Source organism: Varanus komodoensis, unplaced genomic scaffold (genome assembly GCF_004798865.1).
Source record: "Varanus komodoensis strain SLA01 unplaced genomic scaffold, ASM479886v1 scaffold119, whole genome shotgun sequence".
Taxonomy (NCBI): Eukaryota; Metazoa; Chordata; class Lepidosauria; order Squamata; family Varanidae; genus Varanus; species Varanus komodoensis.
In genome coordinates, this window is record NW_025335344.1 from 749,548 (window position 1) to 766,834 (window position 17,287).

The following is a 17,287-nucleotide window of genomic DNA, read 5'->3' on the forward strand; positions in this document are numbered from 1 at the left end:
TCATTCAGAGAGATAACGGGCAGCCTCCTCTATGCAGGATTGGCTGCTCTGGAAGGAAGCCTGGCTGCGTGTCCACACTGAGAGGTGGACCATTTTGCTGGGATTGTTCAACACCAGAAACGCAACCGGTTTGACCGCTTCTGGAGGGAGGTGGGCAACTGAGTGTCTCGGTGCTGGTCTCGTCTCCTTGCAAAGTCATGTAAGGAGTGTGTCTCATGCATCCTCACAAAAGTGAACTATTGCAGGGGTTGAGGAGGGGGAGATGGAAAGTTTGCCCCATGCAGTCCCTGCCTTTGGGGGTTAGAGATTGCCATGTGACACAGATTGCTTATTAAAACAGCCTTCGTGGTGGGGGGAGACGGGGGCTTTCACAAGCCTAATTATTTGGGGGGGCATTTTCAAGAGGGTTTGTAATGCCAGAGTGCAGTCTAGAAGAGATGTGGGTAGGAGAGAGGCTGGGTTCAGACAACGTAACAAGCCATGGTGATCTTTAGACCCTGTTGGTTTCTCTTGCTGTCTGAACCCAGTCATGGTATTTCACCACGGTAAGATTAGTCTTTAGAAACCACAAAGGAAACCATGGTTTGTTCTATGCTTGTCTGTGCCACCATGGCTTGTTATGTTGTCTGAACCCAGGATCATGGTGTGCGTGGTGCTGGTGTGTGACTACCACAGATGCACCCTGGGATTGAGGCCAACAGCAGGACTGACTGGGGAGCATGGGAAGTCTGGTAATGTAGGAACCTCTTGATTGCCTTTTGGGTGGATCAGGATTGAAAAAAGCCACCAACTGTGGTAACCAAGCAGGGTAGCTTGCCAAGTCGTGTGAACCCAGAAGGTGGGCGAGTGAATGGGGTCTGAGGCCAGTGTTGACCATGGAGTGGCCCTGCTTGCCCACTTTGGGGGGGGGGGGGCAAGGGGCTGCTGCCCCAGGCCCAATGGGACAAGGCTCTCCCAGCCTATCTTCCCCCACACAAACATTGTGGAACGCTGCTGACAGAAAGAGGAGTCCGGTTAAAAACATAAATGTATTTGTCGCGCCGGGAAACAGCAGTGCCAATAACTTAATGCACGCTCTGTGTAGGAAGCCACTAGCCACCCCACCGGCCAGGTCAAGCTGAGCGCCAGAAAGCCCACAGGATTATGGGGGGTTACGCAGGGCTCTGTGTTGTACCTGAGCTCTCCAGCCCCGGAGTTCCTGCCTCGACACGCTGGCGAGTACAGAGCAATGCCCCACAGTCTGACCTCCCCCTCCTACTCCTGGAAGGGCGCTAAGCACCCCTCCAGTGGCACCTGAGGATAATCTTCAGCCGCAAACTGAAACGGGGTGTTTGCATCCGTCTTCAACTGTTTAAGAAACAGAGTGTCAGCCGCTGCTGGGGAGCTGAAAGTTTGAGACTTTCTTCTGTTTGCAATAAACCTCCAAAACTTGTCTGTCCCCGTCTGCAGCCCCAAATACACGTCCAGATGGAGAAGGGTGACAATGCTGAGAGTTAAAATTTGCGTCCTTCCTGGCTACTGTCTCCCCATGTTTTCTGGGTAGCTGTAATCTCTGCAGCTTTGTTCTCGGAAGCGGAGGAAGGCCAAGACTCATGCCTGAACCTACATCTTCCTCTTGCTGCTTCTCCCATGCAAGAGGGGCAGCAGTTGGTGGAAGGGATGCTGTGACTCAGAAGCACCTGCTGCTTCACAGAGGCCAGGCTTGGGTCCTGGCCTAGCTCAAAAATTTCTTCTACAAAAGAAGAGTTTGAACTTGGCTCAAATAAAGTCGATCAAGGTGAACAAACCGAGGAAGGGGATAGGAAGAAGACCTGAGGTGAAGGGTGAAGGCACTGGGAGCTGCCCCTTGCCCCTCCTGCGTGCTGCTTTTCCTTGAGGAAATGGTTTCGGGGTCTGATGTGCTTCTGCTAACCTGATGGAGGCCTGTGGGCGTTAGGATAGATCTCAACTAAGCCCTTCTTGCAGAGAAAAGGGCACAAACAGCCAGCGGTGTCTCCCAAGGGCAGGTGTGGTTGGGCACCGGGTGAAAGCTGGCAACTCCAGACAAGAGGCCTCTGGCTCTCCTCCTCCTCCTCTTTCACCAGCTCAGCTCCGGATTTAGTGAGGAGAAGTGACGGATGCCACCGGCTGTGTGATCCTGGCCCACCTGGAAGCCACGAGGAGAGAGAGGCAGCTGCAGCAATGGGGCTGCAAGGACAGACTGGGAGGAGAGGACCCGTGGAGGGCGGCTTGTCCCGGAGCCCGGGAGAAACCCGGAGGCGGCACCCCAAGGCGAGGAGGGCACCCAGGCGGAGCGCTGCAAGGCGGCGGCGGCTTCTCCAGGCACTGGCGGTGACCGACGTTCGGTGCCGGGCAAAGGGCCGTGCCTGCCGCACCTGGCAGGAGGCCGTCCGTTTCTGTCCCGCGTGGAAGGCACCGAGGACGGTGAAGAGGAGGCCGCCCCCCACGCCTCGGCCTGCTTTCCGCATGTCTCCTGCGTTCGGCGGCCTCTCCGCACCCCGGGGCCGAGGCGTGGGGGGTGGCGCTGGCGTTAGGGGTCCACAAAGGAGACCATGATGTAGCGGGTGCCGCTGGTGGTGGGCAAGCCTTCGTGATAGTGCGTGAGGCGTCCAGGGTGCAGCAAGGTCCAGCCCTTACGGGGCGACTCCACTTGGCAGTTGTAGCGGAGGAAGCGGCAGCCGCCTCCCTGGCGAAGTGGGAGAGAGAGAAGCAGAATAAATTAACGGCTCCTGGTTCGTCAGCATCCTCAGCAGGGGGAATGGGTAATTTTAAAGCGAAGGCCATGCAGTGGTTCTTCCTCAAGCTGGTATGTTGGACAACAACCTCTAGCATCCCCTGGCAAGCTATGAGGAGGCCGGATCCAGATTTAGCCATACTTAAGAGTAGACCCATTGAAATCAGTGGGGTTTAAGCGGATCGTGGACTCCGCAGCCCCAGTGATTTTAATGGCTATCCTCTTTAAATCTGACTAAATCTGGCTCTCACTCTGAACATAGACACTGAAAAATAAAACTAGAGATTTCATTCGATAAGGAAGATAAAATAATGGGAATTATTTACTTGAAAGGGTAAGAAACTAGAGTTTTCATTCAGTAAGATAAAATAATGGGAATTATTTACTTGAAAGGGTGAGTGGGCTTGCAGTACAAAAGCTGCATGTTTAATATTGCAGATTTTTCTTGAAAATTAAACGCTTTTGCCTTCCAGGAAATCCTTCCATCCATCAACTTCCTGGCTAGGAAACGTCCTTGTACTTCTGTCATGGCAACCTTTCTGAGCATCAGAGGATTCTGGGACAAATCTGAGGCCAGGCCCAAACTTCCCCCAGTCCATTCTCACTGTCCCCCTTCAGGAAGTGGGTGACTTCTCGGGCTGGCGGGCATGTTTTGCAGGTCCGAAGTCCTCGCGTCATCTCCGGGTCAAAGGCAACAAGGCCAAGAGGAAAGCCTCCGCTGGGCCACGCTGCCCACTTGGCACGGACACTCAGAGCGGCCCAAAAACATTTGAGGGGGCTGCTAGACCACTCTCCAACTGCCCAAAGTCTGTGGGAATGGGGCAGTATATAAATACTAAGATAAAATAATAAAATGATAATAAAAAATAAATAAAATAAAATAAATCCTCTGGGGACATGCTCTGCCAGTGCCCAAAGTCTGTGGGAATGGGGCAGTATATAAATACTAAGATAAAATAATAAAATGATAATAAAAATAAAATAAAATAAAATAAATCCTCTGGGGACATGCTCTGCAAGTGCCCAAAGTCTGTGGGAATGGGGCAGTATATAAATACTAAGGTAAAATAATAATAAAATAAAATAAAATAAAATAAAATAAAATAAATCCTCTGGGGACATGCTGTGCCAGTACAAGACTTCTCCTTGAGGAATCCCTGACCGTCACATGCTGCAGCGATTTGTGTCAAGCCACAGCTTCTGAAGCAAGGGAAAACGGTCTTTGTTTTCAGACCCTGCGCCTGTGTCCAAAGAGGCATCCTCCTTTTGTGGGGAGCAGCAAGGCAACGGTGCTTGCCGTCTGTTGCTGTTTGATTACGACACCCATCAATCCTAGCCCCTGGTTATGCTGGCTGGGACTGATGGGTGTCTGGAGTGCCAAAGCACTGGGAGAGCCATGGGTTCCCCGTCCCTGGCATACAGGATCAAGCAGCTGGAAGGGTCTTCGAGGGTCATCCGCATCTATCCCTCTCCAGGACGGGAAATTGACTGTGACGGAGGGCTGGGCGCAATTTTGCCCTGCTAACAAAAGGCAGTCCGCCATCTTCCCAGGGGGTCTCTTGCCCCACTGTCTAAAACTTTCTGTGTTATCAAGAAGTTCTTCGTAAGGTCTAGGCTAGCTTTTAGGAGCCAAAACAAACAAGTCCTTCCAAATACTTGGAATTGTATCCAAGTATTTGTATTAAAAGTAGAGATATTCATCAAAAGCTTACTGTCCTGTTAAACTGGGGCACCAACAGTGTTTTCTTTTATTCCGTTAATCTACCCAATTAAATGCGGTGGTTCTGGATGCGCTCTTACCATTTCTGTTAGGGTTTGTTTGATTGGTTGTATTTACAGCCCACCATTTTGCCTTTCAAGGAATTCAAGGCAGCTTATAGAATTCTCTTTTTCTCTGTCCTGCCCTTGTAACAACAACCCTGGGAGGTAGGCTGTGCCGAGAGTCGGTGACTGGTCTAAGTTCGCCCCATGAGTTTCATGGCTGAGTGGGGACTCAGTCCTGGATCTCACGGATCCCCCGCTCAGCCCCGTCCCCATCACACCACCCTGCCCTCCCCCATCCCCTCAGCCCCCAGATGGCTCCCTTCCCGCCCCGCAGGGAGCTCACATCGTAGTCGATCCCTTTGTGGTTGAGCGCGATGTTGATGGTGAACGTGGAGGAATCGTGATGCGGCCGGAGGGCGGGCTGCTCATCCGGACGGTACCGGACCATGAAGTTCATGATGGCGCGAGCCTGAGAAACGGAAGCGTGTCAGCACCGCTCCGTGGAAATGCGGGCGAGTGTGGCAAAGGGCGCCTGAAAGCGCCACCACTGACTGCCTCTTGCCCATCCTGGCTTGCCCCGCGGGCCTGTGCGTTCCCTCGTGCAGCGATGGCGAAGCTCTGAGAGACCGAGTGCCCAGAACCCTCCTATTCATTGCAAAGTGCCAACATGGCAACAAAACCTGCAAACTGAGGTTTTAGTTTAGAAAAAACAACTCACAGCCGGTCCTTCGCAGCGCACTGACTGGCCATGCGAAAGCTCGGACGAGTCGCGGCTCATGATGTCATCGCCTGGCACCGCTACTCCTTTCCGAGCATGCGCATGGCCCCTGTGTGCGCCGTTATCCGATGCTCGGCTGCTGGGGCGATGCTGGGGCGACTTGGCTCTGCATGCCCGCTATGGCATGCGTGCCACAGGTTCGCCACCACTGCCCTGGTAGATCCAAGAGGATCTTCTGGTGTTCTTGCACCAACCTCTCCCCCACCCCAGTAAAAACCCGGTCTATAAAATCCATGACAATGGGAAAAAAAAACAGGTTGTTGCAGAATCGACAGACTGGGTTTCTGAGAATCTAAATTCACAGAATCCGTGTCTGATTCCTCTGACATTTCTGTCTCCTCTTGGGCCTTGGCAATACCAGGGGACACCCTGATGCTCAGCTGGCAGCTGGGACAACCTTCAAGCATCCCACAATGCACCAGCACTGTTGCTCCAGAACACTGTTGGAGTTAATTGGACAGCTGTAGTGAACCTATTGTAAAGGGCCATCTGGTAGGTGCAGATTAGTGGGATGGTGTAAATTGGTGTCCTGCAAGAGCAGGGGGTTGGACTCCATGTCCTTCATGGCCCCTTCCAACTCCACTATTTTAAGATTCTGAGTTAAGATTTTCCTCTATGCAAATAGTTTTTGTAAACTAGAGCTCTTTTTTGCCTCTGCCCTCCTCTGCGCTTGCTTTCTTATCATGACCTTCCAATGGGCAGTGTCCAAGGCACTTTACAGAACTTCCCCTCCATCAATGATAACTCCAGCACCCTATGGATGCGGCCTTCCAGACTACTGATGTGCCATGAAGGACAGACACATACATGGGCAGATGGGCCGGAAAGAAATTTTGTAGGCTAGCTGCTTTTCACGCTAAATCATGAGAACTAGTCACTTAACAAAACTTTTCAGGGTGGTGGGAAGAGGAGAATGCAGTCCCCCCTTCGTTAGGAATAGATACTTAATTCTGGCTCCTCCTGCCTGCGACCAACTTCTCTGATCCCTCTGTTGTGATGCTTCAGGAGACGAGCTGCCGCTGCTGTTTCCCCACGTCTCAGCAACTGGTACCTTGGTGTAATAGCCAGGATACAGCTTCTCTGTGACAGGCGCGATATATTCCCGCAAGAACTGCAGCCATTCCTTCTCGAAATCGATCTGGTTCATGTGGATATCAACAGTAGGGACATTCTCGTAGCCGCCAGCCAGTCGGGAATCCTAGCGCAGGCAGATGCAGAGGGAGGGGACACCATGAGACCATCCAGTCCAGCCCCCACCCTGCTTCCACCGATCCACCAAGAAGGTCCAGGCCACAGGGCACCCCAAGTAAAGGAAAAAGCAGAACATCTGGAGGTGACTTGGAAATAAATCGACTCCTCTCTCAGAGAGAGGAAGGGATTTCCGTGTGGCATTCCGATGTTCAAAAGTGGCACATCCACACGGCCAGAAGTCTGGGCGCAGCTGGCCTTTGGTCAAGGCACACTGCAGTCCTGCAGCATGCCGTACAGATCAGTCGGGCGAAGACCACAAAACAGGCTTGGAATTCTTTCTGGCTTTGGAAGCCATTTTCCCTGGCATCTAGCCTTCCTGGGACTGCACCCCAATGGGGTTGCCTCCCCCACACTTAAAATGGGGAGGGTCAAAACAAACCTGAGCAGGGCCACCTTTCCATGCGCATGTCTCCTCTTCTCCGGGAAGAATCAGGGTTTTGCAGCGATGGAAGACTTCCAAATGCGCCCAGTGCAAGGGGAAGAAGTCCCCGCTTACAGCCCCCTCCCTAAGTTGCTCCCCTACTCTGCAATTAGGCTTAAAAATATTTTCCACTGGTGCCAACAAAAGGATTTTTCCAGCCTTATCACGGCTCAGGGAGAGGGGAGGCAAAACCCCCCAACTGGCTGAGGTGACCCAGCTGACCACCGGTTCCCCCACCCTGTCCTGAATCCAATTCCCCCACATGACAGTTGTGCAAAAGAGGAAAAATGGTGCCACCGCTAGCAGGACCCTGCAAAACCAGCAGGAGAAGCCAGGAAAGAGGAAAGGAGGTGATCTATTCAGGGTAACTTTTCCCCCCTTCTTCTCAAGTTTCACGTTCTTGCGAAGCGAGGGTCCCTCATGCTGGTTCTGGGAGATGTGGCAGGCTGGTCCTAGAGATTCTGGGTGAGAGAGATGACACTCTCCACCCAGGAGGACAGAAACCATGACGGACAACCGCCTTACGAGTCAGCAGGTCCCACGTTGGTCACACGCGTGCCGAAGGACGGGAGAACGTGCCCATGTGGCGCTCTTACCTCGTGCTTGCCCCCGGACCACTGGCCAAAGTGTTCCACTTGCTCAACCAGTTCGTCACACATCTGGTCACTGAACACCGGGAACCAGTAAACGTCGGGACAGGGCTGCCGATAGGGAGAAGGGATCACATGAGAGGAAAGACCAAGCCGGAGGAAAGAATTCTGCACCGTGACGGATTGCAAGAGAGGGGCAGTTACCTGCTCGAACTGTTCCCCCTCCAGCACTTGCGAGTAGTTCTCGTGGATGTACTTGTCTTGCCAGTCCTAATTGAAGAGGGGGAACGAGCACAGAGACATTAATGGTCCCCAGAGAATTTGTTTTGGCTTTCATGGCAAGGAGCAAGTTCCTGGACTTTGTGTCTGCAGAGAAGTGCTTTGACAATGTCAGGAAAGAATATCATGTAACAGTCAACTGATTTCTAAACTTTAGAGGTCCAAGAGGGGGACCTCAGGAATTGTCCTGCCCAATTTTTGCCTCTTTGAAGAACTGTAGCACTTGGAAAGGCCAACTTCTGCCAGCTTTACAGCAGATTCTGAACACGTGTTGCACGAAAGAGAATGCAATTGTCAAGGTAAACAGAAAGCCAAAGCAACACTCAAGAGTCTTTCTTGCCCAGGCACATGGCATTCTTGGTCAGCTTCCCCCCAATTTGTCACTGGCTCTCTGGCCCAATTAGTGCTGGGTACCTGTGTAAGGGAATGTCTGTTTTAATTTCCCTTAATATGCCTATATAATATCACTCTAGGATGCTATCAGAAATGTAAAAGAAGCCTTCTCAGAAGAGACTGAATTCCCACAATGCCCTGGTTGTGGGACATTGTCATGCGGTGTCAAGGCATTCTGGGAAATTTTCATGGCGGTTTCCTCACAGTGTCATGGCTGCTGTTGCCATTACCAGGTGAGCCTTCAGCACCAGGAGGGCCCACCTGGGGCAGGTGTGTGCGGTGAGGTCACACCCTGTGCATCCTGGAAGTGCCACAGGTATAGCATTGGACAGCCACTCACCAGGGGGTTCTCCGAAATCTGCCAGAGATCCGGATGTAGACGGGATGCATTGTACCTGGCAGTGGAGAGCAGACGTCCAAATTCATCCCGGTTACTGATGTGAAGAAAGATGCCCTTGAAAGAGACGCCCAAATTTGGGTTGGAAGAGGAAGAAGCAGCTCATAAGGCCTGCATCCCCAAACCCCTACATGCGGGGGGAACCCGGAAGCACTAAAAAGCAAAGTCTCCCGTGCATTGAGACATTGCTATATTCACTCTGCCAGAGCAGAGAATTTTGTGATCTGGGGAATTCTACCTCAGTGTATTTTTTGTATTTAGTGGTAATTTATTATGTTCTATTGTATTTCAATATAGTTTATTGTGTTGTAAGCCGCCCTGAGGCTTCGGCAAGGGGCGGCATAGAAATGTAATAATAATAATAATAATAATAATAATAATAATAATAATAATAATAATAATTTGAGGGTTTTTAAAAAGGAAATATTCTACCCTTAAGATGAGGGTGACAGACTTGAAACTCTGTCTTGAGGAATTTAATCAGCGGATGAAACTCCTGAAGTAGGGAAAGGGCTCGGTGGATGTTTCAGAACACACCTTGTGTTCCTACAGGTCTGGGAGGAAAGGAAAGATTTCTCACCTTCTCCCGCACGCTCTTGCAGAAGGCCATATCCGGGTCAGTACTGTCCAAGGTGAAAACGCTGCGCTGGGACAGCTCACGGCGTAACGTCTCCCCTCGCAGCAGGTAGGCCTGCGAGATGTACGGGACATTCCACACCCCGCTGCCGCGGAGAAAGGAGATGGGAGAATTTTTAGGGCCGAAAGGAGGGGAGTCTAGAGCAAACCGTCCTCCCCACTCATGCCCCACCACGGCAGCTTACATTCTCTTGCCTTGCACCAGCTCCACATAATCCTCCGAGCGAGCATAATAGTCATCGGGGCTCAGGGCTCCCCAAAAGTTGGACCAAAGTTTGCCATGGCGGGACATCATGGGAGCGATCACATTCCTGAATTGCGGGGGAGAAGAGAAACACCAGAATTGAAAGGAGCAAAGACGGCCAGGCCAGGGCAGTGGTCAGCGTGTCAGACTGGAGCTCTGGGTCCCTACTCAGCCATGAAGTTCACGGGGTGATTTTGTACTTCACAGGTTCGTTGTGAAGATAAAATTGAGAGGAAGGGGGGTCATGAAAGCTGCCTTAGGTTCCTTGAAAGGTGGAATATAAATACGCATCGATGAAAAGGGGGATCAGGAAGGAGACATTCTTGCAACTGATCTGCTGTGCTAGGGAGGTGGAGGAAGCGAAGAAGAAGGTCTCACTTGTTCTCCTGGATGAGAATCTGGAGGATCTCCGGGTTGGTCACCACCACATCGGCATCCAGGCTGAAGTAGTAGTCACAGGCTGGGTCCTGCCGACACAGATCCCTGTGGCAGGGGAAAATGGGTGTTCAGAGATCCATGCGGTGCATCCTAATACCCGGGAGTCCCTTTCCTTTCTTCCTACATCAGCTTCCGTTCCCATTTCTGCCTACAGTGACTTGGCTTCGCAAGGGGCAGAGACAGGGAGCGGCGAGAAGGTCGGCGGAAGCATCAGGGACGTGGCTGGCTGCGGATGGGCATGGGGACACGACTTCACAAAAGTACCCGATCTTCCTACAAGCCTTGATTTCTTCCACACTTCAGAGGCCGGGGTAAGAGGTTTCCCTCTCTTCCACCCAAGGCAGAACCCATCGCGTTTTGCATCACCTTTCCACAGCTTGGCACCTCTGGACATGTTGGACTACAGCTTCCAGCATCCCCTAGCCATGATGCAGATAGAACCCAAGGCAAGGAAAGGAGAGGTCCCTGTGTAATCATGACCACCTTAAGCCAGCTCATGACCCTGCCGACAAAAGTACGTATAGTCAGGGCTATGGTTTTCCCAGTTGCAATGTATGGCTGTGAAAGCTGGACCATAAGGAAGGCTGAGCGCCAAAGGATTGAGGCCTTTGAATTGTGGTGCTGGAGGAGACTCCTGTGAGTCCCTTGGACCGCAAGGTGATCAAACCGGTCAGTCCTAGAGGAGATCAACCCTGACTGCTCTTTAGAAGGCCAGATACTGAAGATGAAACTCAAATACTTTGGCCACCTAATGAGAAGGAAGGACTCCCCGGAGAAGAGCCTGATGCTGGAAACAATTGAGGGCAAAAGGAGAAGGGGACGGCAGAAGATGAGGTGGCTGGATGGAGTCACTGAAGCAGTGGGTGTGAGCCTAGGTGGACTCCAGGGGATGGTGGAGGACAGGAAGGCCTGGAGGAATGTTGTCCATGGGGTCACAACTAACAACAACAACAAAACCAGCTCAGGGGTACAGAGATCAATATCACTCAGCAGGACTTTCAAATAGCAGGTCCTTGCATGTCTACTCACAAGCAAACAGGTCTCCTGCCTGCAAAATACACAACTTATTTCTTTTCCAGACAGCTGGATCCTTTTGCAGGTACTTCAAGTTTAATTTGCTTTTAAATAACCTTTTAGCTGTATCAGTGACAGTAGAGATCGGATTTGAACAGGGACATTTCTGGGGAACAGTTCATTTTTGTAACTGCCGGGGTGGTTCTCCGCAGAGGCAATGAAAGCTGCACCTGTTGCGTTTCTGCCCATCACACACCTGTTAGGAATGGGAGGCCTTTGCCAGAGGGGCTGTGGGGAGAGCACAAAGTTGGCACTTTGGCCAACGGGGCCTCGTTTTCCTCCACGGGTCCACCGGCACCTTCGGGCGCCGCTTCGCCTCTTCCGCCCGCCTCATCCAACCTTTCCGCATTTACTTACATGCCCATATCTCTCGCCTCCCCCTCGCTCAGCTCCTCCTCGGGGCCCACGAGCTTGATGCTGCTGAAGGCCTCGCGCAGATTCTCCCACTCTGCTTGGATGTGCAGCTCGTGATAGACCTCCTGGGGAAAGAGCGAGATGCATCACCCTCCCGAGAAGCCGCGGAGAAGCCAGACCCCGACATGGGGCAGCATCTCTGGACGCTTAGCAAGGGGCTGCAAAGTGCCGGAGAGACAAAGCCCCGCAAGAGCTGGATTCAGCTTCTCTCTCGTGTGTGCGGTGTAGCGGCCATGGGGTTAGACCAGGACTTGGGAGATCCAGTTTCCAGTCCCTGCTCAACTCTGAAGCTCACGGAGTGTCTCTGGGCCACTCACCAACTCCCAGATGAATCACAGGGTTGTTGGGAGGGTAAAAATGCAGAGGAGAATCCCCACCAAGAGGGGACATGACAGGCAATAATTACAGTAATAAATACGATAAACAGGCAATGCTCAAATTATTGGGGAGGCGAGTAGGAATGGATGAAGCTCCACTCCTGATTTCCCTCAATACTTTTTTTTATTTCTGTACTGGGCAAATGGCTGAGAGGGAATTCATAGGGTTGGCACCAGGAGGGCCTCACTGGAGAGACTGTCCCATAACTGGGGGGCTGCCACAAAGCAGGCCCTTCTCCTTGTCGCCCCCAACCAAACCTCCCTTGAAAGTGGTGTCTGCGGGAAGGCCTCCCGCGTGCGCTCACTGTGAAATGGGTTTGGAGAGGGGTTAAGTATTGGAGTCCCCAGCCAAATCACCCCCCCCCCGGTGGTGCCCTTTGTAAAAGCAGTGGTCAAGAGAGCAAATGCAAGGGGACCCTCCCTGCCCTCTGGCCTGCCCACGATTCAGCATTTTCTTACACCATATAATTCCTTTCCATGGCTTTTAAGTACTCTGCATGTAGCTTTTAGAGGAGTAAAAATCCACTTCCAAATCTTAAATCCAAGTTGCTTTAATCTTAATGTTTTTAAATTAAGATCTCCCTGTTTTAAATTATTTGTCGTCCAGTCATTGTATTCTTTCACTTTGCCCTTGTGCACGTCTGCAAACAGAACTATTTTGTGCTTTTTACATGAAATGGGAGTCACAGATTTAAATGCTGGAGGCCCTTTTAGGGCAACTATCTACGTTGTCTGAATATGTCTCTGTATTTAGTATTTCCTAGAAACAACACGGGGAAAAACTGGTGCCTACGTACTCTTGACCTCTTAGCAGGCTCTACACCAAAATTCTGTATTCCCAAACGCAACTGGGGTCATCAGTTTAAAGTGCCTGTGCTTTAGAGGCAGTTTCTGGCATCTTGGTGCCTCCCCGAATGGGTTCGATCACAGTGCCTACCACCCCCAGACAAATGGGAACATGCTGGCAGGGAATGATGGCCACTGTAGTCAGATCCAGCCTGATTTAGGGGCACAACTCACGTGGTTGTGGATGAAGAGGCTGATCTGTGAGTAAGGGTAATCCAAGGTCACGAGGCGGCGGAGAAACTCGGGGAAAAAGGGGGTCGGTTGCTCAATGAAGACACCCAGCAGGACTCGTGGGTAGCTTGACTCCTGCAAAGAGGTGGGGACAGAGGAAACCTGAGCACGCTTCCCTAAACCGTTTGCATATCCCCCCACCCAAAGTGCAAGATCCCCACCCACCCATCTCCTTCAGTACCAGGACATCTAACTTCTTTTGGCTCAGGGATCAAACTCCATTTTGGGGACGTTCCAAGGTGGTGGAGGAACCAGAGGCAAAAACCCCCAAAATGCCAGGGTACTGTAGCTTCAAGTTCTCACAGCCAGTAAGTCAGTCTTTGGAGGAGTATTTCAACCGTTTGGCATGGCAGACAATGATGGAAAAGCCACTACAACGGCGAAACAGGAGCAGGGCCTTCTGGGAAACCCCAAGGGACTCTGGGAGATTCCATCCTCAGATCTGAGCTTCTGTGCCTCTGCTCAAAGAACTTGCCCCCATCTCCAGCTTCTCCCATCCTTATTCGGCCACTGACTCACCGGCACGTCTGTCAGATCCAGAAGGCCTTCATCACACACCTCACAGCCCCCCTCGTACGTCCACGCGTTGGGGATGTAGTTTCCCAGGTAGTTCAGCTGCAACTGCAGAGACAGAAGAAGAAATGCAGGTGGCGAAGGCGAAAAGGAGCTTGCTTGCCCCAGGGTATCCCCAACGGGGGATTTTTCTCACGGCTTTTGTCACCACCAGCCAAATGGCAACCATCACTTTCTAAAAACTGAACTGAGCTAGAAGCCCTTGGAGCGGAGCGAATTTGCCAGGTTATTGGAAAAGACGGTCACCCGGTTTTACTACTAAGTCCCAAGACAAATTCTATCCAGCACTGATGTCCCACGTTTCCCAGATATAAATGCCCGATTGCAGTGGGACGGGAAGAGTTTACCTTGGTAGGTCCGTTCCCATGGATGACAACTGGCATGGTGTCGTAAGCAACGTTCCGGGCACGCACTCGGGTCTTCTCGAATTTCAGAACGACCTCGTCTGTTAAACGAGGAGCAGTCAGGATAGAAGAAAAGCATGGATCCAATGCATCATCCTGACCTCATTCCTTCTGACCTAGGAATCACAGCTGTGGGGGAACGGAACCCTTTCGTTTCCTACCCCCTTGCAAGTTTATGATTCTACTAAGGAGACATCCACTGCATGGTGGCCCTCGTAATCTGCAGCTTGCCTCTCTTTTGAGCTGGGATCTTCAAAAACATTAGGGAAACCTGCTTGCTCGTGGCCTAGAGAGCTTCTGACTCAAAGGGGGCACAGAAATACTTTTAGTAAAAATAAAAGAAACTTGGCTGCTTTTACAATAGTCCTCTGCACCGAGAAAGCCCTGCTGTTTCTCTAGGTGGGAGGTGCTGAATTTTGGCGACTAAGTTCCATGCAAAGGACAGTTCCTAAAGCTCAGCTGTCTGGCTCTGCTTCCCCCAGTATGGGTGCGTTTGCTTGCACGCCACCGGAAGTGACGAGAGCACCGATCACTCACCGATGGCACCATTGAGGTTCTGGAAGATTTTTGACTTGTGATCGAGGGTGATCCCGTGTTTCTCCTAGGGAGACAGCAAGGAAGAGCCCAGAGGAGAAAATTACTTTACGCAACAGGTCCTTCCACCAGCATCCCCAGTGCACAATTATAATTCCGTTGAGCAGAAAAGCAGTGTTACATTATCTTCTCCATCAATGAACCAGCTCGCATTTCGCAAGCCAAGAGTCCATGCTTGGCTGCCGTGGCAAATCTTCCCCAAGACCGAAAAGCATCACTCTTGTGGTCCAGAGGTCCTTTCTGTTTTGTTTGCTTAGTATTGAATGTGACAATAAAATAGGCTCCCCACTGCAAGGTTTGCGCTGGAGAGAGGCAGGTGTGCCATTTCCAGACTTCTGCAAGAATCGGCTGGATTACACATGTGTCAAGTTTCATTGGTCTACGTGTTGAGAATCAGGGTGCTGTGAAGAAGGCCCAGGCAGCGGGAATTGCAGAGAATGGGGGGAATAAGGATCCGTGCTGCTCCTCTCTCACTGTACTCACCCGCAAGGCAGAGTCCAAGTAGATGCGTGTGTAGAAGAGCTGGTCGTCGTCGTCATCCTTGTACTTCCACAACTGCACAATCTGATGGATGGTGGGGGCATAACCAATGAATCCTGCAAGACAGAGAGACCGACCATTGGGGGACTCTGGGGAAATGGAGTATTCCGGCCACCTCTTACTGTCTTGAGGACTAGAAACTTTTCTGTTGCTCAGTTAATGAAAGCAGGAATTCATTGGGATTCTGTGCTCACTGGACACCAAATCTGCTGATGGAATGGGGCAGCCTTCAAAAAGATTGGCACAGCTTGCTCAAAAATACACTGGCCCAGTAGACTCGCTGGGTTATTACTAATGGGGGAGGGACTTTTTAATGCTGCCCTGAACGCTGCACATCTAGAAGAACTTTAGAAGAGTCCAGAGTGGCTGAAGAGGAGGCCACGACCCCATTCACCCGATCACTAGGTTCCAGGGCTCTCTGTATTCTTCACACCTGCTGGCTTGCTATGCAGACCCATAACCTGGCAGCTAGCATTTTATTTATTTTTTATTTATATCCTGCCTTTTTCCTACAAAGGGCTCAAGGCAGCTTACATGTCTTCATCCATCTTATCCCCACAACAACAACCCTGTGAGGTAGGTTGGGCTGAGAGTCTGTGACTGGCCCAAGGTCACCCAGTTGGCTCCATGGCTGAGCGGGGACTAGAACCCAGATCGCCCGAGTCCCAGTCCCATGCTCTTAACCACTACACCACACTGGCTCTCCAGGTACCAGCATCAAATCTGGTACCTGGAGAATACTGGTTCCTATGCTTTACCCCACAAGCTTCTAGTCCATATGGTTGCTACTACACACTTGACAGGTATGAACAGTAAAGAGATGGAAACTAGCCAGAAAGGAGCACCAACAGTACCCCTCATGCACAAAGTGGGGGTCTTTTCTTCCATGCCCCTAGGATGCTCCTTCCTCCACCCCAACAGCCATTGGGTCTAGGCCCAACACTCCGTTATTCTTTGCACCCCCACCGTCACTTCCAAAATAGCTTCCATGCTGTTTTGAAACCTGTCGTGTGCCATAAAAAGTACGCAAAACCCGAGCACACATTCAGATCATGAACTCCCACAGCAGAATCTGAGTTTTTCTGGGGCAGATTATGCATAATTCAAATCAGCACAATACATGTCGTTATCTGGGCAGGTTACAACCAGTTTGGAAGTAAAAAGCCATTTTAAAACACCATTCACTGGTTTGATTTATTATTGCATTTATATCCCACCTTTTTTTCTTCCAAGGAAACAAAGGTGGCTTATATGATCCCCCTCCTTCCTATTTATCCTCAAAACAACCCTGCAAGGTAGTCTAGGCTGAAGGTCAGAGATTGACCCAAAGTCAGCCAGGGAGTTTCATGGTGAGTCAGGACTAAACTCCAAACTCCTGAGTCTCAGCCCAACACTCAAACCACCATACCACACTGGCTCACAGTTAGAAATATAAAATACAAATATTTAAAAGAATAACAATGCAATATAATAAAAATAGGGGGTCAATAAGCAGTCACTGTAACTTTGAACTAGATCTCCAAAATGCCTGGGGGAATAGAAAAGTTTTTGCCTGACACAGAAAGACAACAATGTACACACCACACAAACGTCAAAGAGTTTATTCCATGAATGGGATGCTGGCACCAAGAAAGCCCTCTTCCTTTTGGCTTCCTTTGGAGGAGGTACCTATAAAAGGACTCCTGAAGATGTCCAAGCAGACACAGATAGGAGGAGAAATGCTTTTAGCTACTCTGAAATGTCCTCAGAATTTCTTTCCAGCCCTCGATGCAACGAGCTGCTTACCTCCAGAATTCAGAAAACGCTTGCCCACGGACACCGGCGGGTACTTCTCAGCCAGTGACCACTCCGGCCAGCAGAAGCTTTCTGCTGAGAAAACCAGTTTGCTCTTGAACCGCAGGAACTTCCAGAGAAGCTCGATGGGACTTCCTGCCAGGATCACGTCGTAGCTGAGAATGGAAGAAGACAAGTTCTGGGCACGTGCACAAAACAACATTCCATTCCGACTGGACAAACTACATCCAGCCTGGCTTCAGTCCATCTCTGCCATCCTTTTCTGCGGTCCTTGATCCCTGATGCTGAATTTCAGCAGCAGATCTAGGTGTGGAGAACTGTTCTCTAGGACTCTGGAAGGAAGGGCGTCCTTATATATTCAGCAGTCAGATTTCTGTTTCATCACGCCTTTCCACGTCCCTGTGATTTCTCCAAGGGGCGCCAGAGGGGGACAGCTGTGCATAAAATCATGCTCTTTTGTCAGGCTCAAGAGGCTGCCCATTGATTTTCGAGAATAGGTTGCTGAGTGCAGAAAT

The 17,287-nt window shown here is 50.9% G+C and overlaps 1 protein-coding gene across 3 annotated transcripts in view; it reads right to left on the minus strand.

The window, feature by feature from the left end:
- Positions 1–1,011: 1,011 nt before the first annotated feature.
- The window catches only part of PLOD3 (procollagen-lysine,2-oxoglutarate 5-dioxygenase 3), a 30,193-nt gene continuing 13,917 nt past the window's right edge, over positions 1,012–17,287 (minus strand). For all 3 annotated transcript variants that reach the window (XM_044421411.1, XM_044421410.1, XM_044421409.1), the window contains exons 4-19: positions 16,764–16,927; positions 14,922–15,034; positions 14,382–14,445; positions 13,788–13,885; positions 13,387–13,488; positions 12,811–12,942; positions 11,357–11,478; positions 9,866–9,970; positions 9,429–9,554; positions 9,188–9,329; positions 8,551–8,664; positions 7,743–7,808; positions 7,545–7,649; positions 6,328–6,474; positions 4,842–4,967; positions 1,012–2,686 (exon numbers count right to left, since the gene is read on the minus strand). In XM_044421411.1, the coding sequence (XP_044277346.1) occupies positions 2,531–2,686; positions 4,842–4,967; positions 6,328–6,474; positions 7,545–7,649; positions 7,743–7,808; positions 8,551–8,664; positions 9,188–9,329; positions 9,429–9,554; positions 9,866–9,970; positions 11,357–11,478; positions 12,811–12,942; positions 13,387–13,488; positions 13,788–13,885; positions 14,382–14,445; positions 14,922–15,034; positions 16,764–16,927 (1,882 nt within the window). In that variant the 3' untranslated portion in view covers positions 1,012–2,530. The remainder of the gene's footprint in view (positions 2,687–4,841; positions 4,968–6,327; positions 6,475–7,544; positions 7,650–7,742; positions 7,809–8,550; positions 8,665–9,187; positions 9,330–9,428; positions 9,555–9,865; positions 9,971–11,356; positions 11,479–12,810; positions 12,943–13,386; positions 13,489–13,787; positions 13,886–14,381; positions 14,446–14,921; positions 15,035–16,763; positions 16,928–17,287) is intronic.